This window comes from Delphinapterus leucas, chromosome 10, assembly GCF_059928025.1.
Source record: "Delphinapterus leucas isolate spDelLeu-1000000601 "Yukka" chromosome 10, BTC_Dleu_Yukka2, whole genome shotgun sequence".
In the NCBI taxonomy this organism is placed as follows: Eukaryota; Metazoa; Chordata; class Mammalia; order Artiodactyla; family Monodontidae; genus Delphinapterus; species Delphinapterus leucas.
The window spans coordinates 34180168-34207302 of record NC_143138.1 but is presented as its reverse complement, the minus strand read 5'-3'; the positions used below and the strand labels follow the sequence as shown (position 1 = coordinate 34207302).

At 43.0% G+C, this 27135-nt stretch overlaps 2 protein-coding genes across 11 annotated transcripts in view; one reads left to right on the top strand and one right to left on the bottom strand.

Moving 5' to 3' along the window:
* The window catches only part of LOC111178792 (adenylate cyclase type 10-like), a 118059-nt gene that overhangs the window by 25390 nt on the left and 65534 nt on the right, over positions 1 to 27135 (top strand). For 3 of the 9 annotated variants that reach the window (XM_022581861.3, XM_089918770.1, XM_089918772.1), the window contains 12 exons: positions 487 to 816; positions 3065 to 3128; positions 4340 to 4559; positions 4899 to 5024; positions 7350 to 7522; positions 8075 to 8231; positions 9618 to 9822; positions 9912 to 10008; positions 10461 to 10579; positions 10830 to 10947; positions 11548 to 11746; positions 12295 to 12996. In XM_022581861.3, the coding sequence (XP_022437569.2) occupies positions 487 to 816; positions 3065 to 3128; positions 4340 to 4559; positions 4899 to 5024; positions 7350 to 7522; positions 8075 to 8231; positions 9618 to 9822; positions 9912 to 10008; positions 10461 to 10579; positions 10830 to 10947; positions 11548 to 11746; positions 12295 to 12726 (2240 nt within the window). In that variant the 3' untranslated portion in view covers positions 12727 to 12996. The other 6 variants (XM_089918778.1, XM_089918771.1, XM_089918773.1 and 3 more) reach the window with 6 other exon arrangements.
* TREML1 (triggering receptor expressed on myeloid cells like 1) lies at positions 15193 to 24312 on the bottom strand. 2 transcript variants are annotated; one of them, XM_022581867.3, is made up of 6 exons: positions 24149 to 24312; positions 23629 to 23961; positions 21467 to 21584; positions 20994 to 21076; positions 20445 to 20497; positions 15193 to 20085 (listed from the first exon to the last, which is right to left on the bottom strand). In XM_022581867.3, exons 1-6 carry the CDS (start codon positions 24189 to 24191, stop codon positions 19771 to 19773), a joined length of 945 nt encoding a protein of 314 aa, XP_022437575.1. In that variant the 5' UTR covers positions 24192 to 24312; the 3' UTR covers positions 15193 to 19770. The 2 variants fall into 2 exon arrangements, with proteins under 2 accessions (XP_022437575.1, XP_022437574.1); XM_022581866.3 differs by having other exon boundaries at positions 18446 to 20085; positions 20994 to 21079; positions 24149 to 24309.

The following is a 27135-nucleotide window of genomic DNA, read 5'->3' as shown; positions in this document are numbered from 1 at the left end:
ACGTTAAACACACATGATATTGAAACATATGAACAAAGCAAGATGTAAATTAAATAGCTGCAGTCTCATGTTCTCCACAAAAAAGAATAAGCTTGTGACATAGGCTCTACCCAAAGCACACGTAATCCACAAATAATTTGGCTTTGAAATATGTTTGGACCTTATATTTGAGCAGAGCCTTTCCGTTATTTGATGTTTATAATAATTTGCAGTAAAAAAGCTCAATTTAGGAGGAAAAACTAAGAAATCTATCCAGTGTAGTTCTCTACCACTAGTCATTTCTTCCCTGTTGTACTTTATACTAGATACAGTCAATATCACTCTCAGATTGGTATAAAATTCTTTATACAAAGGAAGCCATAATACCAAATAGGAATTACAAATAAAATTTTCTTATACACCAGCAGCATGTGCTTGGGAGTTTGCTACCTGGTAGCGTAAAAGGACTTTAAGGGAGACTCTCATTTAGATTTTCCTATATTTCAGATGCTGGCTCTCCTCTCAGGCTACAAGAGAAACTATCCCTACCTCAAACCGAGGTGCTAGAATTTGGAGTGCCTCTATTGCAGGAAGCGGCTTGGGAGCTGTGGCCCAAGGCACAACAGACAGCCCTACACCTTGAATGTGCCTGGTTTCTTCGAGATTTGGCCTGCCGCTGTGGGAGCTGTCATGGGGGGGACTTTGTCCCCTTCCACCGTTTTGCCATCTGTTCTACTAAGAGCTCCAGTGGGACCTCCCGATTCTGTAGCTACAAAGATACTGGCTCGATACTGACACAAGTGATCCCAGACAAATTGCAGCTGCCTTCTCCCCAAGGTAAATCCAGGGGGCAGAAAGAAGACACGTGGGCAGCACTTCTTTTTATTCGTGTACTTGGAGCTCTTTATTCAAAAGGTGAAATCAGATTAAAAGAGAAAAATAGGTGGAGAGAGCCATTTCTCACTGAAGTACCAGAAATAAGAAAAGTGTGATCTCAGCGTTAAAAGGAACTTTAGAGATTATTCTTGGTTTGGTTGGCAATCTTGGGCAAGTTACATAACCTCAGTTAATTGAGGAAAATAACAATACACACTTCGTAGGTTGTTGTGAGGATTAAATGAGTTAAAATATATAACGTGCTTTGAATAGTGCCAGGCACGTGGTTAGTGCTCAATACGTTTTAGTTATTGTTTTTATTATTGTAATTATTCAGCTCAGTACACATATATGGAGCCCTTATGTGTATCAGATGCTGCAGTTAGGTGTTAATAATACAAAATGCAATTATCAGTTTTGGGGGGGGTGATACAGTCATATAAATAGAGAATTCCAATATGGCATGATAAAGGTGATGAAAACGGACCACATAGGAGTTGGGGTACCTAGAGAAGGGGCCATTAGCCCAGCCTGAGAAAGGAGTAAGATAAGACTCTCCCTTGAGTGAGATTTGAGGGATAAGTAGGAGTTAGCTACTTAAAGAAGTTTGGATTAGTGGATAGATGTTCCCCAAAGCCTATAGCCCTCTACCACATCCCAGATAAGAGTTCATCCTCAGGAATTCCCTGTGGTCCAGTGGTTAGGACTCCATGATTTCACTGCTGAGGGCCAAGAGTTCACCCTCTTTGTTTTAACATTTTCAGTTAGCTCACCTTGTAGGACATCCCATTTCATTCTCAGTAACTGTTAGAAAGCTTCTTTCATCAAGGTGAACTCTACCTTCCTGCAACTTTTCCACTCATTTTTCAGAGTTGTACCTTCTTTCATATTTGAAGACAGCAGTCAAGACCCAGGCAAATCTTCTCTTTTTCTACTTTGATAAAAGAGAAGTTGGTGTTGGTGTTAGCAGGGGAGAGGGATATGGGAGAGATGGTGAATCAGTGGTGGTAAAAGACTAAAATGAAGATGTTGATCTATGATCCTACCTCTTCTGGCCAGAACATTCTTATGACTCTATGAAGGTGGACCAGTGACTTGGAGAAATTGGTCACTGGCCGATGAGCTCTACAGTCATTTGCACTTTTGTACTTTCTGAGAGGAAAGAGGAAAGTAGTAGTGAATGTCCTGGTTGGTATTATGAAGAAATCACACTATCATTCATATTTCCTATATGACCTTTTGTTTTTGAGAGGTCACTGTCAGCTGTAGATTCGACAGCCTGGTCAGTCTAGCTGTGAGAGAGGCCCAAGACCTTTCCAGCACATCCAAACCCTGAGTAGGCTTCTCAGACCCAGGGCCGTTGTGCATGACCATGTAGAACAGAGGGTGTTATTCACACAGGCTATGATATGATGATGCCCTGAGAATTGTGCATTGCAGTAGTGCTGCCAAATTCCAGTTTCCTTAGTTACCTTAGCCTTGCTTTACCTTACCTTAGGTGACATAATTAAATAATCAATAATAAACTTATGTTTACTTAACAAACACAATAATAAACTTGTGTTTTACTTAACACAAGTCCTCCCTATAATTATTCTCTTAGACTTCTTTTCAATCCCACCACCTGTGCTCCTGAGCCCAAATAGGTAACATCCCCACATCCTTCCCAGTCTTTTCTTTTTGGTCAGAAGACAGCTGCAGAGAAAAAGGCAAATCTAGAGGATAAAGGTTATTTAAGGCCAGCTAGGTAAAGCTGAAAATCTCTGCTGGTCATTGTGACTCTGGTGGGATGTGGCATCTTGTGCCCTCATGATTTTCTTCACTAGGTCTTAGGATCTGTGGTTCGCTCCCATCTAGTCGTAAATCTGATCTAGATATATTCTTGGATTTCTACTATTAGAATTAGTCATCAAACCAGATGGACACATTCTTTATTCATTTCTTTTGCAAACAGAATTAGGAATTGGTTTGGGAAGTTTGATAATGAAAGGAGTTACTATTTGAATCACAAATAGTTGCATTTAAGGAAAAAATTAGCACCCTAATCTTGTGTGTAAGGCTAATTTTAAACCTAAACTTATCATTTTTATAATGGGGGAGGCAATTAGGTCATGAACTAAGCTGCAGTGGAAAGGAGTCAGGAATTTTCAATATTCTCAGTTAATACAAATACGGGCAATTGAAGATAATCATCTCTTTCTCCCTACAGACAGTTCTCAGTTCCAGACAGAATCACCCAGAAGTCAGGAGGCCTTCACAAGGGAACACTGCAGGTAGGTGGAGATGCTGAGAGTGGGCATGGAGGAGGCCAGGAAGTGAGACACAGATAACCATTAAACTAGGGCACTCACCTTACCTGCAGACAAGGAAGGCATCTGACCACCCAGGAGCAGTGACTCTTGTACTCAGCCCAAAATTCAAGTTAACAGAGAATCAGAAAGGCAATTTTTGATTGTTTGTAGGGAAATTATTTTTTAGTGATTAAGAAAAACTGTATTTAATAGCTCTCAAATGTATTGTACATGTAGCAGATTGTTTTCAGCTATAAATTTGCCTTCTCAATTACTTTTGAGCCCAGATGATATTAAAATGATTTTACATTTCATAACTATGTACCTCCTGGCTTTCTAATGCCTGTCTTAACAATTTTACATGTTCATACCTTGAATTCATCAGCCACTCTCGAGTTTCCTATTATACTTATCCAACCTGATTTCTTCAGTTTTCAAACAAAAATCTATATTCTACATGAATCACCCCCATACTTATTGTGTCTGTGCTCACACAGTTCTCCCTTTTAAACATACTCAGTGGCATCCACATCCTTCCAGTTAACAGAATGGTCACCATCCTTCAAAGCCCTCCTCAGTTCCCACTTTTTTCAATCATTCTATCTCAGAGAGATCAGACCTCTTTTGAACTCGTGGTGCCTGTAGAAAGTGCATTGGACTAGTAGTCAGAAAGGTGAACTCTAGTTTTGGTTCTACTCAGTAGCTGTGAGGTCATACATAAGTCACTTAATCTCTCTGAGCTTCAGTTTCCTCATCTGTAAGAGGGAGGTAATTTTTGCCTACCTGAATGGCAGGGTTATTGTAGGATAAGGTGGTGGTATTGTATAAAATAATATTCAAATATGCCATGATGGAGTTCAAATGTGCTAATAGATAAAGGTATTATTACTGCTTTGTATCATTTTTATGTTTGCATGCAACAGTGTTAGTTTACTCTTCGGGTGTGGTCGTTTCCTTTAGTTTGTGAGGTACTTTGGCTTTAGGTTTTTAAAACTCCCTAATAGGGCTTTGCCATTATAGACCAGGTCCCTGACTTTCAAAACCTATGGAGCAATGGAGGAGAAAGATAGACATAGAATTAATGAATTATAAAGGAAAGCTTCCTGGACAAAGTGGCTTTGAGACCTGGTAATGCCTCAGCAAGAGTGGCTACTGGGTGGCCACTCTCAGCTCTTCATCTTCTCTCCACAAAGAACAGAGGAAGAGTTCCTGGATCAAGTGAACAGGAAACTGGCTCAGACCAGCCCTGAGAAAGACATGTTAACCACGAAGCCCTGCCACTGTAAGGAAGTCCTGAAGTTAGTGCTGTCACCTCTCACCCAGCACTGCCTGGTCATTGGAGAAACCACTTGTGCGTTTTATTACCTGCTGGAGGCTGCCGCTGCCTCCTTGGACCTGTCAGATAATTACATGGTGAGCAAGCTCTGCTCTCTGCCCCTGAGCTGAGCCCTATGACTAGGGGAATTTTATAGGGATTTCTTACCATCAAGTAACTTGCAATGAAAAGTGGAGGAAAGTGGGAGAGAGAGAAGCTGTAAGGGGTCTAGGAGAAAATATGAAGTGAGAGTGAAGGAGCACCACGTGCTGCCAGCCCTGCCCCAACTCCTGCACACACAGTCCAGCTCCCCATTTCTAACTAAATCCTGCCCCAGTTCAAATTCATCATAACCTTGATCTAGCCCTCGCCCCAGTCACACGCTTAGCAACATCCAAATCCTAATCCAGTTTCTCCATCCCTTGTCTTGTTTGGAGGCCTTCCTTTATTTGAGGAAGGCAAGCAGCCTTCTGGGCCAACCCTCAGCATTCTCGTTTTATAAAAAGCACAAGGTGAAGATCTGTCAGTTTGAGGAGGCCACTTTCTGCTGTCTTCGGTCAGAGGTGAGGGCAGGGGGTAACCTTGAAGTTTGGGTTGTTTCTCCTTGAGGAATATCCTGTTATTTCCTTTAAAATCTCTTTTTTTGTGTGCAATTATAAATGTGATTCAAATTCAAAACAGAAATACATGTAGAAGGTGAAAGAGCGCTTACTAATCCCATGTCACCCCCAGCATAGTTAATAATTGGTGTGAATTCCACCAATTATACACACATACTCATATCATTATTGTTTTCCATTATTTTTAAAATAGAATCATAATTCTACGTTGTCTTTTTTCTGCATCTGGTTTTTATTCTTAAAAATACAGATTGAACATATTTGCATATTGGCATACATCCAATCATAGTTACAGGTGCCAAGTACTACGTTATATCCATATATCAAATTTACTTAGCCATTTCCTTCTTCATGTACATTTAGGTTATCTCTAATTTGGGGTTATTATAAACATTTCTACAGTGAATATTTTTGTAAATATCTCTTTACTCCCTTGTGAGAGTGTTTCTGTAAGAGAAATTTTCAGAGGTGGAAATGCTAAGGCAGACAATATGAATGATTTTACAATTAATAAATATAACGCCAAATTGTCCACTACAGTATTATATGAATTTGAGTTTTTCTCACTTCTTCACATCCTTACCAACATCAGATATTATAAGTCTTCTTTAAATGTTTATTGGTCATTTATTTCTGTGAATTGCCTGTCATGTCCTTTGCTCACTAGAGTGTATATAAACTAATTCAGGGGGATGCAGGGGTGAACAAAATGGGTGAAGGTAGTCAAAAAGTATAAGTTCTGAGGTTGTGATGCACAGCATGGGACGGTAGTTAACAGTACTGTATTGTATATTTGAAATTTACTAAGAGAGTAGACCTTAAAAGTTCTCGTCACAAGAAAAAAAATTGTAACTATATGTGGTGACGGATGTTAATCAAACTTACTGTAATGATCATTTTCCAGTATATACACATATTGAATCATTATGTTATACACCTAAAACTAATACAATGTTGTATGTCAGTTAGCCCTCAATTAAAAAAATCATCCCATTGTACACCTTAAAGTTACACAATGTTATATGTCAAATATATCTCAATAAAGCTAGAAGGAAGAAAAGAACATACATTTCAAAGTCTCTCCCCGCAATCCCACCACTGAGCCACTGTGTCCTCTCTTTATGTATTCTACCAGAGGGGCTCAGCATACATAAATGTATATAACCTTTCCCCTTCCTTTGTTATATACAAATAGGAACTCTCTATACTCCATTCCACATCTTGTTTTAAAATAAATAAATATACCTTGTAGATCATTCTATATCACTTATAACAAATTTCCCCAGGGAATGAGATTTGTATATCAAATAGAAACTCTGGGGAAAGCATGCCATGAGACATTCCATTTTCAAAGGACAAATAGGGGTAAACTTACTTATTCTGGATGAATAACTCATAACAGCAACTTCTCCCAGCCTCATTACTGTTAAATCCAACAGAACAAAATATGTTGGAATGATTATTTATCAAGTTATAAATGATGACTTCATAAAACCATGGGGGATGTTTTGTTAGCCAAGCTTTCAAATAAAATACATAAATAAATAAAAACTAGTTTCAGTGTGAACCTTAAGATACCTTGGTTAGGAGAGTAAACCTAATGTGTATAAATGCCTTTGAACACCAAAGGGAATATTAGAGTTATCCAAGGTATTGCATTAGTTGCGTTTCAACCGAAAGGTCTTTGGAGCAAAGTTAAATAATTATTTCTTCCCCTTTAAAAGAAAGAATTACTGTGCAGTCTTCCTAAGCTTGTTCAGAAATTACCATAGACTTTATCATTTTCTTGGAGGATTTAGCCATAGAACATGCAGGTATATGATAACCTCAAGGTAGTTCCTCAGATCTTACCCTCAAATGCACTATGGTGGTACAACTTGTTTATGAAGAGGGATACGGGATTTGGTGATATCTCAGATGCTTTCCGTGGCATCTGAAGCATCTCGGTTTCTGCCCAAATGATAATCCCATCTGAGTCTAGCAGCATCACCTTCTAAATCACAGCCTTCCTCTACTACTCACTGGCAAATGTGTGGGAGATGAGAAAGGAGAGTGCTTTCTCCGTAATTCTGTTTTCTCCTTTACTTGGCTCGTGGCCCTACTGGTGCCTGGTAGCGTGGCCAGGCTCTGCTCCAACTCAGCTCACTCTGGTACCTCAAGGGCCCCAAGAACACATTCCAAAATAAAAGCCAGTGTGTTATATCCAGAACCTTGTCCTTAATAATCTTCCCACATTTACATTACTGTTTCTCATTTTACCATCTCCAGGTCTGTTTCAACATGGGACAGATCACCTTGGCCAAAAAATTGGCTAGGCAAGCCCTTCGTCTGCTGAAAAGGAATTTCCCTTGGACCTGGTTTGGTGCCATTTTCCAAACATTCCTAGAGAAATGCTGGCGTTCCTGTTCCCTGAGCCAACCCCCAGACAATCCTAGTGAGAAGTGAGAAGCCTAGCCAACTTGTCCTGTTTCCATTTAGGGCCACAGAGAAGTAAACTAGGACCCAGCCTGGAGTTTTGCCTATTTGAGTAAAGACTGCTCTTTTTACAGCCAATTCAGTGTAGCTGAATGAGGGCTTCTTTAGTTTTTGGAGTATGGTATTATCCTGTCTCTTTCAAATAAAGATACATATATGTGTATTGTGTGTACACATACACATACGTGGCAATTTAATATCAATATTATTTCTCCGATATATATACACATAATACTGAGTTGCTACCTGGTCATTGAGCTATAATAATTTATAGGAAATGTATTCAACCAAAAGAGCAATTCAAAGAATGAAACCTTTTTTAAAAAACGTCTCTGAAAACTTTTTTTTCTGGTTGAGAGGGATGAATTTAAAAGGCATACCGGGTTAGAAGTAGTGGGATCCCAGGAACCTTTCTGAGTCTGAAAGTCTGGGTGAGTATACTCAGATTTCTTGTGGGGAAGGATAGTGGACACTGGTGAAGAGTAAGGGCATGCTAACCACCCTTTGCTTCACACCAGTAAGAAGAAGCTGGCAGTCCTGCAGCAGCAGGTGCAATGCCTCTCCCTGCTCTGGCAGCTCTACAACCTGGAGGCCACAGCCAGCAGCCGCAGGTTTGCCTGCCTGGCCACTCTTATGCAGGAGAATTCAGCCAAGGAGTCTGCCAGTGAAGCCCAGGTAAGCCAGCCCTTGGTTTACCTCTGTCCTCACTCAGAAACTTAAAATGCTAGGGGGAGAGACCCTGCCAAGTCCCTGGTTAAGTGTGGTTCCACGGTAACCCAGACTTAACGGGACACCACTGATCTTGTATTTGAGCAGGGTTCTCAATTTGCAGTTTATAGATGGGCTTCCAGGTACGAAGCTATCTGTGAACTCTCTGAACTGAATGTTGACTTTTGTGTGTATGTTCAAAAGAGCATTTGGGGAGTGATAGGAAGTAGGGAAGGGATCATGGCTTTCATCAGATTCTCAAAGCCAGTGGTCTAAAAAAAGGATCAGAATTGCTGACTTAGGAAAAAAGAAGAAAGGCTTCCTAATTTTAGTGTCCATCTGTCTATATCTCTCTTTTATCCATCTGTTCAACAAATATTTGACGAACACCTATTCTGTGCCAGGCACTGATCTTGGTTCCAGGGAAACAGATAAGTGAAATATGTCGTATGTCAGGTGATAATAAATACAATGAAGAAAAATTACATGAAGACCAGAGGACATGGAGTTCTGGGAACTGGGGGCGGGGCGGGGCGGGGCGGGGCAGGGATGCAATTTTAATAAGATGGTAGGGAAAGCCTTACTGAGCAGTTGGCTTGTGGGCAACTATCTGAAGGAGATGAGAAAGGCCACATGGCTATCTGGGAGAAGAGTGGAGAGGAAGAGGGCATAGCGAATGCACAACGTATGCCCTCTGTGTTTGAGGAACCGTGTGACTAGAGGGGAGGGAGGAGAGGTGGAAGAGCCAGGAGATGAGTCAGAGAGTCTAGGGAGGGGGATGGGAGATGGTGCCGGCCTTGTAGGCCACTGTAGTGGTTTTGGCTTTTACCCTAAAGAAGGTGGGAAGCTGTTAGTGGCTTCTTAGAAGTGGAGTAACCGAGTCTGCTTATATTTTAATAAGATTATTCTATTGGAAACCTAACGAACACGGTGTTTCAAGAGTGTCATCAATGATGTCAACTGTGCATGCAACTGATAACAGAGATCTAGGCAGCAGTTCTGAAGAGTTCTAAGGGGCAAGAATCAGAGGACTTAATTAGAGAAAACATAGAAGAGGTGCAGTTTGGCCAGCGTTTTGAAGGGGAAAGTCTCGGATTGAGGAGAAACAAGAGGCACAGATGGAGAAAGTGGTTTGTTTCAAGAACAGGCAGTGAGAATGACCAAATTAGAAGTGTAGGGGTGAGAAGGAGTGTGTTTTCATAGCTGGAGTTGAGGTGAGTGGTGGGGCCCCCAGGAGTGCTGACTGAGTGAGCAGCAAAGCATGCAGGGGGCTCTTATGCAGGAAAAGGACGAGATGGAGATGCAGCCTGACTGTACAGTCAGAGTATTTACCCCATGTTTGTTGCCCTGCAGGTTGTCTCTACCTACGTGGCCCTCTCCCAGTTCTCCCAGAACATGGGTGACAAGGAGAAGTGGCTGCATTGTGAGCAGATGGCCATTCAGAAAAACAGCCTATGTTGGTTCTCCAGGGAGGGATTGTTGGCCACAGCCCAGCTCATGCAGGCCTTGGCCTACACCAAGCTCTGCCTCGGCCATCTTGACTTCTCCATCAGACTGGGTAATGGGGCCTGACGCTGGTGGGCCTAGGGCTTTTAGAGAGGCCAGGTTCACCTCTAGACCTCACATGATGCTCTTTAACCTCCTTAGGTTTTCAAGCTCGTGAGATATGCAGACACCTCAAGAAACCAGCTCTGGAGAATTTGGTTCTCTCAGTTCTCTTCAGATCTGCATTTCTGAAGAAAAAGTATTAAGATCATTTTCCGTCCTTTGTATTTGTTGCCTTAGAAGGGAGGGTATGATCTTCCAGAGACGCTTAGAGTGGAGAGGGAGAAACTGTTTCCTCTCCACAGCCAGGACTGTCTCTTCTCTAGTCACTCCAGGAAGCATTGTCTTAAGTTTGAGGGGTCAGGAGTAGAAATGCAGAGTCTGAGCTACCAAATATTCCTTTTTTCCCCCATTTTTCTGCAGGGAGGTAGGTAATTGATCAAGACCCTGGAAATTGTCTCAGAGTCATTTTCCCACTTCCTTTGCCTTAGAGACAGGTCTGATCCCAGGCACAGATGCTCTCTATATAAATAGAGTTATGGAGAGGAGATTTAGGGGATATTAGGCTGCTTTGAAGGTGTAAGATCCCCTCCTCTCCTATACCGTCCTCCCCATTCTCTAGCTGGTCCCAGTGGCTCTGTCTCTCGGCAGATTTGATCTGTGTGTCCATGTGCTGGAGAGTCAGTGGGCGCTCATTTCCCAGAGTCATGATGTCCTTGGCCTGGCCTGCTTCTATTCTGCTTGCTTAGATCTGCTGCTCTATGGAAAAGGTAAATTTGTGCCAGGCTCTGCTGTACTCCTGAGGGATTCAGACCTCAGGTGGGGCCCTGGGTTTGGAACATAGGCAGTCATGAGCCTGTCCCTTAGGCATGGCCTCTGGTTCCTTAAGGTCTAGGAACCACGTTGTGATTCAGGGATGTCTGCCTTTCAGGTGCTGTCTCCTCCCCTGTACCACACACCTTCTATACCACTTCCTATGTGGACAGCTTATACTAACCTGGTTACTTTCTCTGTCCACAGGATGGCTGTGTCGGCCCTTTGGGGAATGTCTGCATTTCATTCAACATTATGAGCACAGCTGCATTCTAAATTCTCAGAGCAATGTCATGCTGGGGGTCCACTCCTCTCTGGCCATGTGGTAATGTGGGGTACCAGCATGTTACTCAGGGCTGTGGGAAAGGGTAGAAATTTGAAGACACCATGAACTCATTGAAACTATTGCCTTTGCCCTTCCAGGCAGGACTGTTCCACATCTCCAACCCACTTCTTTGTTTGTTTTTTTTTTAATAAATTTATTTATTTGTTTTTGGCTGTGTTGGGTCTTCGTTGCTGTGCACGGGCTTTCTCTAGTTGCAGCAAGCGGGGCTACTCTTCATTGCAGTGTGTGGGCTTCTCATTGCGGCGGCTTCTCTCATCCGACCCACTTCTAAAGACCAACTCCCATTTACCCCCCATCTTATTTGTAGGGTTCTTCTTGTCCCTTAACAGGTTTGGGCTTATAGATTAAGGGTTTGGTTTAGAGTTACATTTAAGTGCAAGATAACCCATGGCAAGGCTGAATATCATTGGTTTCCTTTTAAGTCTCCTTACATGTGAGTTAGTAGCCTTGGCCACTTACCAGAATCACAATTCTGACTGTCCAGGAGATCTTAGAGCCTTAAAAACATGACAGTTCTATGAAAGAGCCATGGTTGGTAAGCAGGGGAGAGAGCTGAGAGCTGTGATTCTTCCCTTTCAGGTTTGCCCAGGACTCACAGTGGAAGCTATTTGAGCACCGCTTCTCCAAGGCTCACCAGTTGGTGAAAAGAACCAATGCCTCACTGTTTGGTTCACATGGCTTTGTCCGATTTCTAGAGTGCCATGTGCTAATGTTACAGAAGATGCCAGAGGGTGTCTTCGCACATACTGCCTCAGAGACTCCCCGCCAAACCCTCAAGGTACCTGTCTCCATTACCCCTCAACTAACACCTAAGTTACGGTACTCTTTCTCCCACCTGCATCTCTCCCTTACTCTTCTCCTTGCCGCCTCTGTCTCTTTTTCACCCTTGAACCCTTTTTTCACTCCACCTAGAAAGTCTTTCCACCTACCTCATGTATCCTCCCAGATATTCTTGCATGGTCAGGACTGGATTCCTTAACTTTCTGGATTTGCACAGCTACTACCCAGTACCATTAAAATGTTAACACTTAGCCCTTCTCAGTGGACCACTCTGGCTCAGTCTATACTGTCCTCCCTGCATCCCTGCCTTCTGAGTTTGACACATCTCCCTGCATCCCTGCCTTCTGAGTCTAAAACATTCCAGTCCCTCTGTATCTCAAAACAGACTTTCTGGGCCTACTTTACCATCTGGGCCTACTTTACTCCTTTCTGTTACCCCAGCCCTGAGTGAGTATGCTGAGTGGGGACTGCTGTAAGTTCTGATGGAGTGGAGTGGACGAAAGAAGGTACTAATCCCTGAGCTAACGGACCTTCGCTTCCTTTCAGTACTTTAAGGAGTTCTTCTCTCGATGTGTGACCTGCCCTGTCTATCACCAGTGGGTCTCTGAGCTTAAAGCCTCTGTAATGAGATATGGAAAGAGAGAGTCCATGTCCTTGACTAACGTCATCAGACCTTTTGACACCTGCTTGACCAGGATTTGGATAGAGGGAGAATTCCTGGAGGAAAATAACTCCTTTGAAGGAAATTTGCAGAGTAAGCATTCCTTCCTGGAACACTTGTCTGAGAGACATAAAGAACAGTCTCAGATTCTTACTCACAAGCAGTCAAAGACTGTACCTCCAAGTAGAAGGGACATGCAGATAATTAGGGTTAGTCCTTGCTCCAGAGGTAATTGTCCTTCTCTCCCTAGACAGAGACCCCTTATATTGTTCAACAGTATAAGAGCCTCTCTTGGCCCTTTGTTTCAGCATCTATAACCCTTAGGCATAGGAAGTTCCTCCTTGGTCCCAGCTTAAACAAATAGATTGTTCCCTTGGAGCAGCTGGATGGTCACTAAGGGAGAAAGAAGGCCTTAGAAACCACAATGTAATGTCTGTGAAGGTAAATGATAAGATATGGGCAAGTAAAAGAGAGGAAAGAATATAGTTTCTTGCTCTAGGGCCCAGCAAATCTCCTCCTCCAGGCCATGAGTTAAATTTGTAATTGCTGAGGAAATTCTTTGTGTTTGTATTACTCTTTATGTTCCTATTTTCAGGATTTGTCAGAGTGGCTGATGTCAAGGAGAATAAAGATGAAGAAGAAATTCAAGAATGTATATGTTAAAACAAACAAACAAAAATCATCTGAAGGGACCATGATTCTTTCATTACATGTAATACAAAGATATGCCCCCAAGTCTCCTTTTTAAGATACTGTATAGTATACATATTAAATATGCTAGCCTTTATCTATATCTTTGTCAAAATAAAAGCCTGTGTTTCTAAAGCATGAAACTTAGATCTTTCTTAACTCTTAACAGTCGTTAATGCAACTATGGCAGAAATTAGAATCAGAGCTAGACCGGAGGCCAGGGAGGCTTTGAGATGAACTGATTCCATCTTATATAATAAGGTAAGATCCATTAACATAATCTTTTCAAGGTTCTTCCATGTTGTAGAATTCCTTTTTGTGGCTGAATAACATTCCTTTTTATGTATATGCCACAGTTTCTTTATCCATTTATGAGCTAATGGATATTTGGGTTGTTTCCACTTTTTGGTTATTATGAATAATGCTATGATAAACATTTGTGTACAGGTTTTTGTATGAACGTATGTTTTCAGTTCTCTTCAGTATATACCTAGGAATGGTATATCCATTTCTGTATGACAATGGGTCATACAGAAACTCTCTGTTTAGCTCTTTAAGGAACTGTCAAATTGTTCTCCAGAGTTGCTCTACCATTTACATTCCCACCAGCAATGTGTAAGCATTCCAGTTTTTCACATCTTCACAAACAATTGTTATTATTTGTTTTTTTTGATTATAGCCATTCTAGTGATTGTGAAGTGGTATCTCATTTTGGTGTTGATTTGCATTTCCTTAATGACTAATGATGTTGATCATTTTTTTATGAGCTTATTGGCCACTTGTATATCTTCTTGGAGAAATGTCTATTCAAATCCTCTGTCCATTTGTTGTTGGAATATTTGCATTTTTGTTGAGCTTGAAGAGTTTCTTATATATTCTGGATACTAGACCCTTATCAGATTTGATTTACAAATATTTTCTCTCATTCTATAAATTGTCTTCACATTCATGATGGTACTGTTTTGCAGCACAAAAGTGTTTTGTTTTGATGAAGTCCAGTTTATCTGTTTTGTTTTTGTTTTTTGGTTGCTTGTGCTTTGGTATCATATCTTAGAAACCATTGCCAATCTTAGGCCACAAAGATGTTTTTTCTCTGTTCTCTTCTAAGCATTTTACAGTTTTAGCTTTTATTTAGGTCTTTGATTATTTTGAGTTAATTTTTGCATATAGTGAATGGTAAGTTTCCAAATTCATTCTTTTGCATGTGGATATACACTTTCTCAGCCCCACTTATTGAAAAGACTATTCTTTCCCCCATTTAAATGACTGAACACTCTTGTTGATTTATGGTTTTATGAGATGTATGGGTTTATTTCTGAACTCTCAGTTTTATTCCATTGGCCTATATGTCTATCCTTATGCCAATACACACAGTCCTGATGATTGCAGCTTTGTAGTAAGTTTTAAAATGAGGAGGTGTGAGTCTTCCAACTTTATTATTCATTTTCAAGATTGTTTTGGCTGTTCTGGGTCCCTTGCATTTCCATATGACTTTTAGATCAGCTTGTCAGTTTCCACAGTTTCCACAAAAAGGAGAGCTGTAATTTTGAGAGAGATTATGTTGAATCTATAAATCAATTTGCAGAGACTTGCTGTCTTAGTAATATTAAGTTTTCTGATCCATGAAAGTGGCATATCTTTTCCATATATGTAGGTCTTTTTAAATTTCTTTCAGTGATGTTTGTAGTTTTTAATGCACAAGTCCTACACCTCTTTTGTTAAGTTTATACCTAAATAATTTTATTATTCTTGGTACTATTATAAATGGAATTGTTTTCTTAATTTCATTTTGGGTTGTTCATTGCTAGGGTATAGAAATAAAACTGATTTTTGCATATTGGTTTTGTATCCTGAAACTTCGCTGAATTCATTTGTTAGCTCTAAGTTTTTTTGGTTTGGGTGCACTCCTTAGTATTTTCTATATACAAGATCATGTTATCTGCGAATAGAGATAATTTTACTTCTTCCTTTCCAATCTGGATGCCTTTTATTTCTTTTTCTTGCCTAATTGCACTTGCTAGATCCTACAGTACAATGTTGAATAAAAGTGACAAGAGTGGACATGCTTGTCTTGTTCTCAACTGTAGGGGAAAAGTTTTTAGTTTTTTACCTTTAAGTATGATGTTAGCTGTGAATTTTTTATAGATGCTCTTTATCAGGTTGACGAAATCCCGTACTATTCCTAGTTTGTTGAGTGTTTTTATCATGATAGAGTGTTGGGTTTTGTCAAATGCTTTTTCTGTCACCTGTTGAAGTGATCATGTGGTTTGGGGGGTTTTTTCTATTAATATGGTGTATCATATTGATTTTCAAATGTAGAACCAACCTTGCATTCCTAGAATAAATCGCGCTTTGTCATGGTGTATAATCCTTTCTGTTTGTTCCTAGGTTCTATTTGCTAGTGTTTTGTTGAAGATTTTTGCATCTACATTCATAAGGAATGTTGATCTGTAGTTTTCTTGTGATCTCTTTGTCTGGTTTTTGTATCAAAGTAAAACTGGCCAGTCTAGCTAAGGTTTGTAAATTTTGATCTGGTCAAAGAACAACTCTTGGTTTTGCTGATTTTTTTCTGTTGTTTTTCTCTTCTCTATTTCATTTATTTCTGCTCTAATTTTTATTATTTCCTTCCTTCTATTTGCTTTGAGTTTAGTTTGCTCTTCTGTTTCCAGTTTCTTCAGGTGGAAAGTTAGGTTGTTAATTTGAGATCGATCGATCTTCTTTTTTTTTTAAAATATAGGTATTTACTGCTATAAATTTCCCTCTAAGCACTGACTTTGCTGAATCACCTAAGTTTTGGTATGTTGTGTAATTATATTCATTCATTTCAAAGTATTTCTAATTTCTCTTGAGATTTCTTTTTCCTGTTTGTTATTTAGGAGTGAGTTGTTTAATTTCCACATATTTGTGAGTTTCCAAAATTTACTTCTGTTACTGACTTCTAATTTCATACTATTATGGTCAGAAAACATACTTTGTATGATTTCAATCCTTTTAAATTTATTTAGACTTGATTATGGTCAAATATATGGTCTGTCCTGGAGACTGTTACATGTATACTTGAGAAGAATGTGTATTCTGCTGTTGTTGGGTGGAGTGTTCTATAGGTATCTGTGAGGTCTAGTTGGTTTATAGTGTTGTTCATGTCTACTCTTTCCTTGCTAATCTTCCACCTACTTGTCCTATCATTTTTGAAAGTGGAATATTGAAGTCTACAACCATTACTCTTTGTTTATTTCTCCTTCAGTTCTATCAGTTTTTGCTGTATTTTGAAACTCCGTTGTTAGGTACCCATATGTTTATCATCGTTATATCTTCTTAATGGGTTGAGTCTTTTATCATTATAGAATGTCCTTTCTTTATCACTAGTAACAATTTTTGTCCTAAAGTCTATTTTGTCTGATATTAGTATAGCTACTCCAGTGCTTTATAACTAGTTTGCATGATTTATGTTTTCCCATTCTTTTACTTTCAGCCAACTTGTGTTTTTCAATCCAAAGTTTGTCTCCTAGAGACAGCATATAGTTGGATCATGTGTTTTTTAATCATTCTGCCAATCTCTGCCTTTTAATTGGAATGTTTAATCTGTTTACATTCAGTATAATTACTGGTAAGATTTATGTCTTCCATCTTGTTATTTGTCTTCTACTTGTCTTATGTCTTTTTTTCTCCTCTATTCCTTCACTGTCTTTTGTTATATTAAATGAGTTAAGTTTAATTCCCTTGTCATCTCTTTTACTATATAATTTGTGTTATTTTCTTGCTGTAGGGATTACAGTTAGCATTTTAGTTTAAAACAATATAGTTCAGATTAATACCAACTTAATGTCAATAATATACAAAAACTGATTCTATATAGCCCCATTCCCTCCCGCCTTCTTCATATTGTTATTGTCATAAAAGTTACATCTTAATAAATGGTGTACCCATCAACACAGGCATATAATTATTGCTTAATGAAGTTGTCTTCTAAATCAAATAGGGGAGGGGAAAGCCATTTTTCTTGAGTAAATACTCCTTGGATTGAATCAAGCCATTGGTTAATTTCCAGAGTTCTGAAAAAGTTGATTCTATTTTTGCCAGTTTTCTTGTTTCTTTTATGGAGGAGAGAATTTTCAGAGTTCTCTAACCACTTTCTTTTAAAATCACTCTCAATGTACTTTTAACTTGTATTTCCCTTAGATGAAGTTAAACATCTTTATTATGTTTATATTTCTTTTTGTGTGGGCTATAGGTATGTATTCTGTGACTGTATTCTATTAAGTATTTGTTTTCTAGTTGATTTGTAGGGGTTGGGGAAATGAGCCATCTGCCTTTGTATGAGCTGCAAAATTTTTCTTCATTTTGTGTTTTGACTTTTGTTTATGGTGTTTTTGTCATAAAGGGAAAAGTATCAGTCTTTTCTTAATTTATCCTAATGTGTCAGTTTTAATGTATCTATGAATTCTTTTATGGCTGCTGAGTTTTGTGTAATACTTTAAAGATTTTTTTCCTCTAAGATTATTTTAACTATTCCCCAATGACCTTTCAAGTATTTTTTAAAATAAATTTTATCAAAATATAATTTACATGCAGTAAAGTACACCTATTTAAATGATGAGTTTTGACAAATGTATACTCCCATGTAACCACTACCACAAACATGATAGAGAACATTTAATCACACCCAAAAGTTCTTTCAGGCCCCTTTAGAGTCATTCCCACTCTACCACCACCACCAGCGCAAAATACTCTTGTTATTTTTTTTCCTTGTGTTTATATCTGTGACGATTTCCCCCTTGTCATTTATTTCACCCATCTTCTTGAGTAAAGTTAGCTAACACTTTATTTCATTTTACTTCAAAGAATAAGCTCTTTTATTTATGTATTAGTTATGTCATTTTTCTCCTTTAAAATTAACTAGCTATTTGAGTTAGATGCTTAATTCTTGTTAAGGGTGTGAATTTTCCTCTGAGAACTTCTTTAACTGAATTCCAAAGGTTCTGATATGAAGCAGTCACCTCACCATGTCACCTGCATTTTCTTTGCTTTGTTTTTGTGTTTCTTATAATGAAATTTAGTTTAGTATTTTCATCTTAGCAGTTACTTTTATACCTATGACTCTGGTTGGAAGTCTATGAATACCAACCAAAGCAATGATGGAATTAATATATTTCTCCTTCCCTCTTCTCTTCCAGCCAATTGATTATCTTAGTATTTTCTTTTGTATTGTTAAATATACCTTTACTTCTGTCACGTTCTAAAAAGTTCAAACTACATTCAGACCAGGTTAAGTTTCTCCCAGAGGGGTGCTTTTTAGACCTAGTCTGCCCTTCCCCCACATTCTCCTGCCCTCCCCCCCCCCACCTTGCCTTCCCACCAGGCAAGTCCCCAGTCATCTTAGCCAGGGGAAATGAGGGCTTAGTTGATTGGTGGGCAGCTCCTGCCTCCCTAAGGGACAGAGTAAATTTAGGTTCTGTCACAGGCTGAGACTATCAGAGGAAGCTCAAAACATCCTGCCAGAGCTTCCTGAAAATAGCATCACTAGACTTACACAGTCCCTGCCTGTTCCTTCTCCTCAGATATCTAGACCAAGCTTAGGGCCCTTCCAGATGGTCCAGATGGCCAAAATCTCTTTTTGCTTAGTTCTCCGTGATTATAAAAGACTGGGTTCCTGAGCACCTCATCTTCTCCATTTAAGTCTCTCATCTCAGTATGGGCAAATATTTTCAAACTGAACAGTTGAGAAGAAATCATGGCAGAAACCTTAAAGGGCCTCCTATCCCTAGGCTGGACTAGCTTTCATTTACACTCAACCATGGCCATACCCTTACCATTTATTCCTCCTCCCCTCACCCCCATGCCCTTTTTCCACTGGACTCGTCCCAGGCTCAGAGTTCAGGCCAAAGGGAACAGAACTACCAGATGATCACCCAGTTGAGAAAGAGCCAGCTCTGGTAAAACTGATGTCTGCAAAGTTCTTTCATTTCCTGGTGCTTGAAAATCCTTTGTCCTGCCAAGGATTAAGCTTGGTATCTATTTCAGTTTCTGATCTTACTCCTGTTTCTTTTCAACTCCATCTCTCATACCCCATCTTTCCTGAATCTCCTTTAACTATTATCCCCCTTCTCCCACCATATGTTGTTACATCATAAGATGTCACTTGTTTACAAGGTATAGAGCAGAAAGCAGAAGAGATTTCTAGACTCGAGCAAATGACTGTACTTTCAGGTATCCTGATAAAGGCAGGAAATACTTTTGAAGAAGTCTTCTTGATGCCCCTTAATTCAAACTGTGTGCAGTATTCTGACCAGGGAGGGAAACCACTTCCCCGCTAGCAGAACAGGCAGGAGATCATACAACACAAACTCTGGACCAGTGTTTTCAGTTCTTGGGCCATGTGAAGTCAAACTTGGGCCCTTTCCTTCCCCCTCAAGCATCAAGAGCTCATATATTATCATTTAGAGTTTATTTAGCCCTGTGGTGTAATGGCAGAGGAACTAGCATGGGGGGGCTTCCCCAGACACCTCAATCGTTCCAAGTATCACTTACCAGGTGAGAAAAGTCAAGATATTAGATCAGATCCTAAAGACCCTAGTTGCTCTGATATCCTAAGGATCTAGGGCACAGACTGCGTGGATAGCTACACAGAACCCTGGGGATGATCTCTGTGAGTTTACAGGATGGTGAACAGCTTAGCTGGGTGGAATCTCACTATTAGGTGGATCCTGGGCTGGCTCGAAGGAGGCTCCTCCACTCTTGTCCCCTCCAGGGAAGATGACTGTGGCGTATGTCACAGGCTTGGAGCAGATCTCAGCCTTAGGAGGCAGAGGGGGCAAACAGGATGGGGCTGGGGGTGGGTGTTTCCCTGACAGGGAATCAAGAGGAAGGTTGGTGTAGGTGTTATTGTCAAAGGAAGGTGGCGAGTCGAGCCTAACATATGGTACATCCGATGGCAAGTCAGCAGCCAGTCCAGAGTCACTGATGTGATGGACCACTGAGGAGGGGGCCTGTAACAAAAGCAGGCAAATCAGGCAAAGAGAAAATGCCTCCCTCTGCCCCAGTTCCCTTAGATGGGAAGCCTAGGACCAGACTGGATCTGTCTCTTCAATCCTGAGTATGTCAGTGGGCAAGAAGGCTTCACTTTGAAGATTTTCAAGCCCCGAGTTTCTCTACAAATCTGGGAAGGTGGATAGCAAGGTGGGAAGGTACGAGACCATTGTTGCCAAGTTGACAGCGTTTAGGAAGAGGGTTTGGACCTCTACTGGGTCCCAGTCTTTTCTCCACCTCATCATCCTGGGACTTCTCAGTGATTGTGGCAGAGGGAGGGTCTGGGGAATTTGGCTGAGGGCCTGCGGAGATCTCTTACCGAGCCTGAGACTCCACTGCTCTGAAATCGTCCACAGGCAGAAAGCCTGTTCCCTGGCAGGACAGAGGACAGAAGCACAGTCTGCTTCTTGTGCTGACTCAGTGCCCGCCTCACGCCCTTCAGAAACTTTGGAAACCTCTGTCCTAGCCTCCACCTTCCCCACTCCCACCAGCAAAATTTTCCCCTTCCATCTCCCCAGCCCCCACCCCCAGCCAGCCCTAACTCTCCCCCCACCCACTTACTGCTTCCACAGCTCCCCTCAACCTGCCTCAACACTCAATCCATCTCCCGAAATCCCCCACCTCCTCCAGTCACCTGTCCCCAATCCCACTGTCTCACCCTCTCCAATTCCTGTTTCTCCCCAGGCCGCCTCCCACTGAATCTCTTTGCTCTCCTCTACCCCTCAGCCATGGGAATTCTAGGGTCTGGGGACCCTTACTGAAGCCCATCTGTAGGGGGAGCAGACCTAAATTCTCAGCCTTGAATTCAAGACTGGCTGATACAGGACCAGGGGGCCATTCTGAGATAGGCAGGTGGACAGCTACCTACCTTTCCTTTTGGCCATCACAGCAAACAGCACCACCGCCAGCACCAGCAGGCCCAGCAGGAGCACAGCACCCCAAATCAAGGGTCTGCTGAGAGACACAAAGGAGTAGGTGAGCTTAGCCCTGAACCTGGCACGGAGCTGCTTGCCAGGAATCCTAGAGAAGTGGCACAGAGGTGCAGTTCTTGGTGAGCCATGGTTGGAGAAAGATTTTTGGAATGGAATGAGGAGAACAGACTCAGGCAGGGCAGAGAGAGACACTATCAGGGTATCCTGGCTGGAGATCTGGGATGAAGGGGTCAGTGCTGAACTGGGATAGGGAAGTATGTCTGTCTGTCTGTCTGTCTGCCTGGTCAGAAATTCCCCAGGAGTGGAAAGAATCATAAAGTTTCTTTTCAATTTAGTCTGGGGCTCTAAACAAGCCGTATCTTCACCACCACCCCTTCCCAGCTACCCAGATAACAGTTCTTGTCAGTACCTCTTCTTATCTCGGCTGGGATCCAAAGGGCTGGCACTGCCTACAGGATCTGAAGAGGAGATGTCAGCCAGACTCCTGACCTGATGGGTCTCCTCATCCTCCTCTTTCAGGCCAGGAGCTGAGTCAGAAGGAAATACTTAATGAGAACATACCCATTGTGGGCAGGGTTCAAGGGCCTATTGAGATCTGAGGAACTGGGGGAGTAGAGCTGAGGAAGGAGAAGTCCCAAGTAAGGAACACAAAGAAGTGGTGCTTGGGATATTCCTTAGGGGCCTCTCATTCTGGAGGTCAGGGAATGGCCTCTTTATGTCTTTATCTGGTTGTGAATATGCTCACTTTCCCCTTTACCACCAGCTCCCAACCCTCCCCCCCTGCATTTCTTCTCCACCTGCTCCCCCTGTACCCAGGCTGCTCAGACTATACAGAAACCCTACTGGGTAATCTGTGCCCACCTCCCTACCCAACCTCACTCATCTCATTGGAGACCTTGCTCCTGGCTCTCATCACTTGTTCTCCAAAGGGGCCTCAGCCCAGCCTGCTAGACCTCTCCACATACCTGCAACCCTGTGACCGCCCCTGCAGGCTGGCTGAGCCCCACCCCAAGCTCTGCGCTCAGGAGCTAAGGAACTTAGGGTCAGCCCTGATGTGACACAATGCCAGCTGATCCTTGCTGAGAGCCTTGCTTGGACCCTGAGACTTAGTTTTGTGACAAGGTTTCTGTCATCCCAACGACATGCTTAACTTCTGTCTGTGGGACTCAGGGTTGGTTTCTCTGGGCCTGAGGATCTGCCTTGGGAACCCGGGCAGTCCTTCTAGACCCTCTGAGAGGAGAGTCTTGCCATGTTCTCAGAGATTCACCATTCCCACTACCCAACCCATTCCAATCCAGGAACGGGAGACGCTATGGCCCCAATCTTGCTGCATATGTCCTGATCTCCTGGAGTTTTTTAAATCACCCACATCCTCCCTGGATACTGTGCTCTACCTGCCTGCCTGAACATCCATTCTCTACAGCTGTTGGGGTCCTCAGCACCTGCCCCACTGCAGGCACCTGTCTCCCTGCCACCTATTCCCAGTGCATTGTCTTGTCACAGCTTGCCATTTAGGGAGTTGTAATCTTGAGTTACTAAACCTTAGTGTCAAGGAAGAAGGAGAACAAAGGATGACTAGGGTTAACAGAATATATTTATAATATAAATAATAATTGTGGACTCAAGGGATTCTAATGAGAGCTTAGTCCATCCTCGTAATTAAAAGATGGAGAAAAAACTGAGAGAAGGAAAAATGCCTTTCTTAATTTCATTATTTTGGGCATTTGGCACAAATTACTTGAAAAAGGAAGACCTGAAAATGAAAACAATGTCAGCGTCCATAAGTGCAAGGTAGGACAGTTTCTGCTTCCTCAGGTAGCTGACCGTGTTCCCGACAGAGCACTTTTTTTTTTACAATATCCTATTTTTATGGAAAAAATTTAAGACTTTAAAATGTACTTTCAATAAATATTTAGACATGAGAAAGTTATAGGCTGTGAAAATGAAACCTGTGAACATAGTTTCTATACTGAAAATAGGGTTGAGAATATTAACTGTTCTCAACCCTATAATATTAACTATTGCTGACACTATTTTCTGTTTGTAAAACTGAATGAGTTGAAGGAATTCAGGCATTGAATGTACCCTGCCTGTAGGTGAGGCACATACTAGATGCTCAGTGAAGACCTATAAAATTAAATAAGATATAAATTCAATAGTTTTTAAGCCATCAGACTTGTTATTACAGCAATAAAAACCTGGAAGATGTAAAAAACTTAATTCCAGTTGATATGTCTGAATTAAAACTTTGTTTAAAACATTTCTAAGCAAAATAATAGCATCAAGTATGTTGAAAATGCTGGACAAGGAGGCCAAGGCCCTGAGTGGGGAAAGAGAATTTGCCTTCCTGTGGGGAGACCCACTTGTGCGGGAGGGGAAAGGGGACTGCTATGTGGCTGGTTTATCTCAGACTTCTCACCCAGTTTGGTTTCCGTTCCCTGCAGAGCTGTCAAAAGGATATCTGCTCCCAATTCCTCCCCCACAAGGGCCCCTACCCACCAAGGACCCAAGAGCAGCTGGTGGGGCAGGAAGGCAGGTTAGAGCGGTGGTGGCCAGGCTGGGATAACTCACCTGCAGGGAGCACATCCAGACTGATTCTGTGCACAGTCTGGGGCCCTGAGATTCCCTCTACCACGCAGCCGTACTCTCCGGCATCCTCCTCCTGTAGGGTAACCATCTCCACCTGGAGCAGGCCACCCCCCAGGTCAGTGAGAAATATGCGGCTGCTGGCTGGGGCCCTGCGATCCACAGCTGACGACACCAAGGGCTGGCATCCCTCTGGCAGGAACCGGCACCACACCTTTCGAGCCTTGACATCCTGGAGTCGGTAGTGGCACTGCACCAGGATGGAGCTCCCCACAGGCGCCTGCAGCACCTCAGGGAGGCTGCCAGCCGAGCCCTGGCCTAGGGAAGGAAAGTTGCAGGGATGTTGGACAGGGCACCTCCTGGCCCACCCACTGCATAGGGGCACAGGGATCTAGAGGTCCACCTTGTGGGCCTACATGTTATTGTTGCCATGGTAATGCCAGTTATTCTTGGGCGTGGAGCGGGGTATGTGGGGACCCAGAGTGCAGCTCCTCCTGAACCTTACCTGCTAGTCCCAGGAACAGCAGCAGGAGCAGGTTGGGGCCCATGGCTGGGCAGGGAGATGTCAGCTCTGGGGCTTGCCTGGGCACTGACACAGCATTCCCCTGGGGGCAGGAAACTTTTGCCTCAGACAGTCACGTGGGGTTCTCAGTGACCATGGGCTGGGAAGCAGGCACTGGTGGGCCCCTCCATGGGTGGGGAGAAGGAGCTCTTCCAAGCCCTGGTTGGTTCAGTGCTCAGGAACAATCCCTGAGGGTAAGAATGGGCAAGATAGGGTGAGAAGGCCCAAGGAAAAACAGAAGGCTGGGAGCCTGCCCACCCCTAAGGAATGAAGATGGGGAGGAGGATTGTGACAACCAGAGAGCCATTAGAGAAAGGGGGAAGATGGTCCTCAGGGTATTCCAAATATAGAATCCCATGAGGCAGAGCTGTGAAGGAGGGAAGTATAGTGTCCTTCTCATGGCCCGAGGCCATCTTGATTTTAAATTCTGTGTGAGTGCCCCACCCAAGCTCTCAGGAGATCGTCCAGGAAGCCCCACCTTGACTGTGTGCCCTGGGCTGGCCTGTCTTCATTCCCTCAGATGCACGCTCCCTAGACACTTTGAGTGTGGACCATGTGCTCCAGTTCTAGGATTTGCGTTATTGCTTTGATAATTAGTTGGATATTGAACCTCATGTATTCATCTCATCTTCATAGCTTTTCTCTCTCAGTTTCCATCTTTTTGTTCTGATTCCTAGAAGATATCCTCATCTTTTTCTTCCATCCCTTCTCTCCTTGTCCTTCAGATTTTTATCCCTTAGTGCTTTTAATTTGCAAGACTTTTTATTCTCCAAGCATTTCTTATTTATAGCATATTATTTTTGTTTCATGAATGCATTATCCTCTTTGTTAGGAGACAGTTCTCTATGAACATTTTCAGGCCTTCCCAGGAAAGGGCACTCACCAAGCTTTGTTCCAGGGCGATTGAAGAGCAAACATGCCTTGGGAGTTAGAGACAGTGTGTCAGCTCCAGAGAGATTTGCTTCCATCCTTCCCCTCCCTCCCTGGAGAAGATTATTTCAAGTTCCAGAGTGAAGACCTCTCTGTCTCTCTCTGTGTCTCTCTCTCTCTCTCCAGAGAGGAAGAAGGGCCAACGTGCCAGATGTTCTATATAAGTTCCAAGTCTCATAATTTGGGGTTCCTGTCCTATGACACAAACCCATTCCCTGCACAGGGAACATCTGGCCCTCATTCACGTCACCTTGTGCAGAACTGGGGTTTGGGGATCCTGCATGGAATGTGAGTAATAAACCTGCTGACACCGGGGGAGCACCAGTGCTCAGAGAGACAGGAGCAGTCAAGGTGGGGATGGCTGGGAGGACACACTGCTCTGACCTAGATGGTCACACCTGGAAAGGGGCATGAAAAAGCCACGCTCCCTCCCTCCTCTGTCCTCTTTTCTCTCCTCCTCCCCTCTCTCTTCCTCTCTCCTTTCTCCAGGAGCAAGGGAGTTGAGAATGGGAAACTGGGAGCAGGAGCCCGAGAAAGCCGGCTTCTGCGTTAAGCTGAGCCTCGTGGACATGGTGATGGGGTGACCAGCTGTCCCTGTTTACCTGACACTGGGGGTCTTTCCAGGAGACAGGACCTTCAGTGCTAACACTGGCAGAGTCTCCGGCTAACTGGACAGATGGGTCTCCCCAGTGAGTGATATGGAAGTACGTATATCTGTCCTGCCAGCATGTATCAGGCTTTCTTTGATTTCCTTACAAGAAAATTATTTTCACACTAACAAGCCATGTGGGAGCGTTGAGTGAGGAGGAGATCTCTCTTCAATATTTACTGAGTGCCTAAAACAGATATGGTAGGTGCTGGGTGCCTAGGACAGAGGTGGCCAGGATCCAGGGAGGTGTCCTATCACTGGGCATTAGAGAAGAGGAAGGAAGCCAGCGCGTATCCAGGACCTACTATGTGCCAGACATCTGGCCAGGACTTTAATGTTATTCCTTTCAATTGCATAAAAACCCACCAAAGTAGAGTTGTTTTGTTTTGGTTTGCTGTTGGGTTTTTTGTTTGTTTTTACATGCGAGGACCCTGAGGCTCAGAGGAGTTAAGGAATTTGCTTAAGTTTTCTTAGTAGGAGGCAAACTTGAAATTGGAAAACCCCTTCTGTTCAGTGTGCACTCCAGAGAGTCCAAGGCAGGGGACCCCGATGGCAATCTGAATCCCAGGGTAGATGTCCCTGACATGGCAGAGCAGGCAGGAGAAAAGGCTGAGTTCCCAAGGGGAGGAAAGTTCCAGCGGCACTCCACCACCAGGCACATCCTGGAGCCTCCCCTTCCATCTCATCACTCTTGGTGCCCAGACGGGGCGGGAGCGAGGGAGGTGCAGGGGGCTCAGTTTGGGCTCTGGTCAGCCTTGGCTCCTAGACTGTGCCTGTGTCTGCAGGAAGGAGACGACTGCCCCAGGACCCGATGGAGAAGTTTCATGTGCCGCTGAGTCAGGGACACCAGGGAAACACAGACTGGACCAGAGTCCTGGAGCTGGGGACAGAGACAGCGGAGCAGCCTAAGCAGGGAGTGGGTGAGGCAGGGCTGGGGCAGGACTGCAATTAGGGGAGTGATGTGTTGACATGAGGCTGGAACACAGGACTGCATCAGGGGCTCCTTCCCGGTGATTCAAAACCCCAGGTACCCACACCCAGCTTAGGGGGCAACGCAGCCCCGTGTGGCCATGGCCAGAGGGGCTCCTGGGCTTCCACCTCCCTGAGGCCCAGGACAGAGAACCTGAGGATGTGGCCAACTTGCTTCCTCCTCTTCGGGGCAACCCACCCTCAGGGTAGTGTCCATCCCATTCTCCTCACTCCACCTGGCGTGTGTGTGTTGAAGAGAGAGAGGAGGTTCCCTGAGCTGCCTGGCACTCTTCCCCCCTTGCTTCCTCAAAGCGTTTCTCAAACGGTTCCTTCTGACTGCTCTTCAGAATTGCATCATCCCCCACGCCTGCACTCCCCGTAC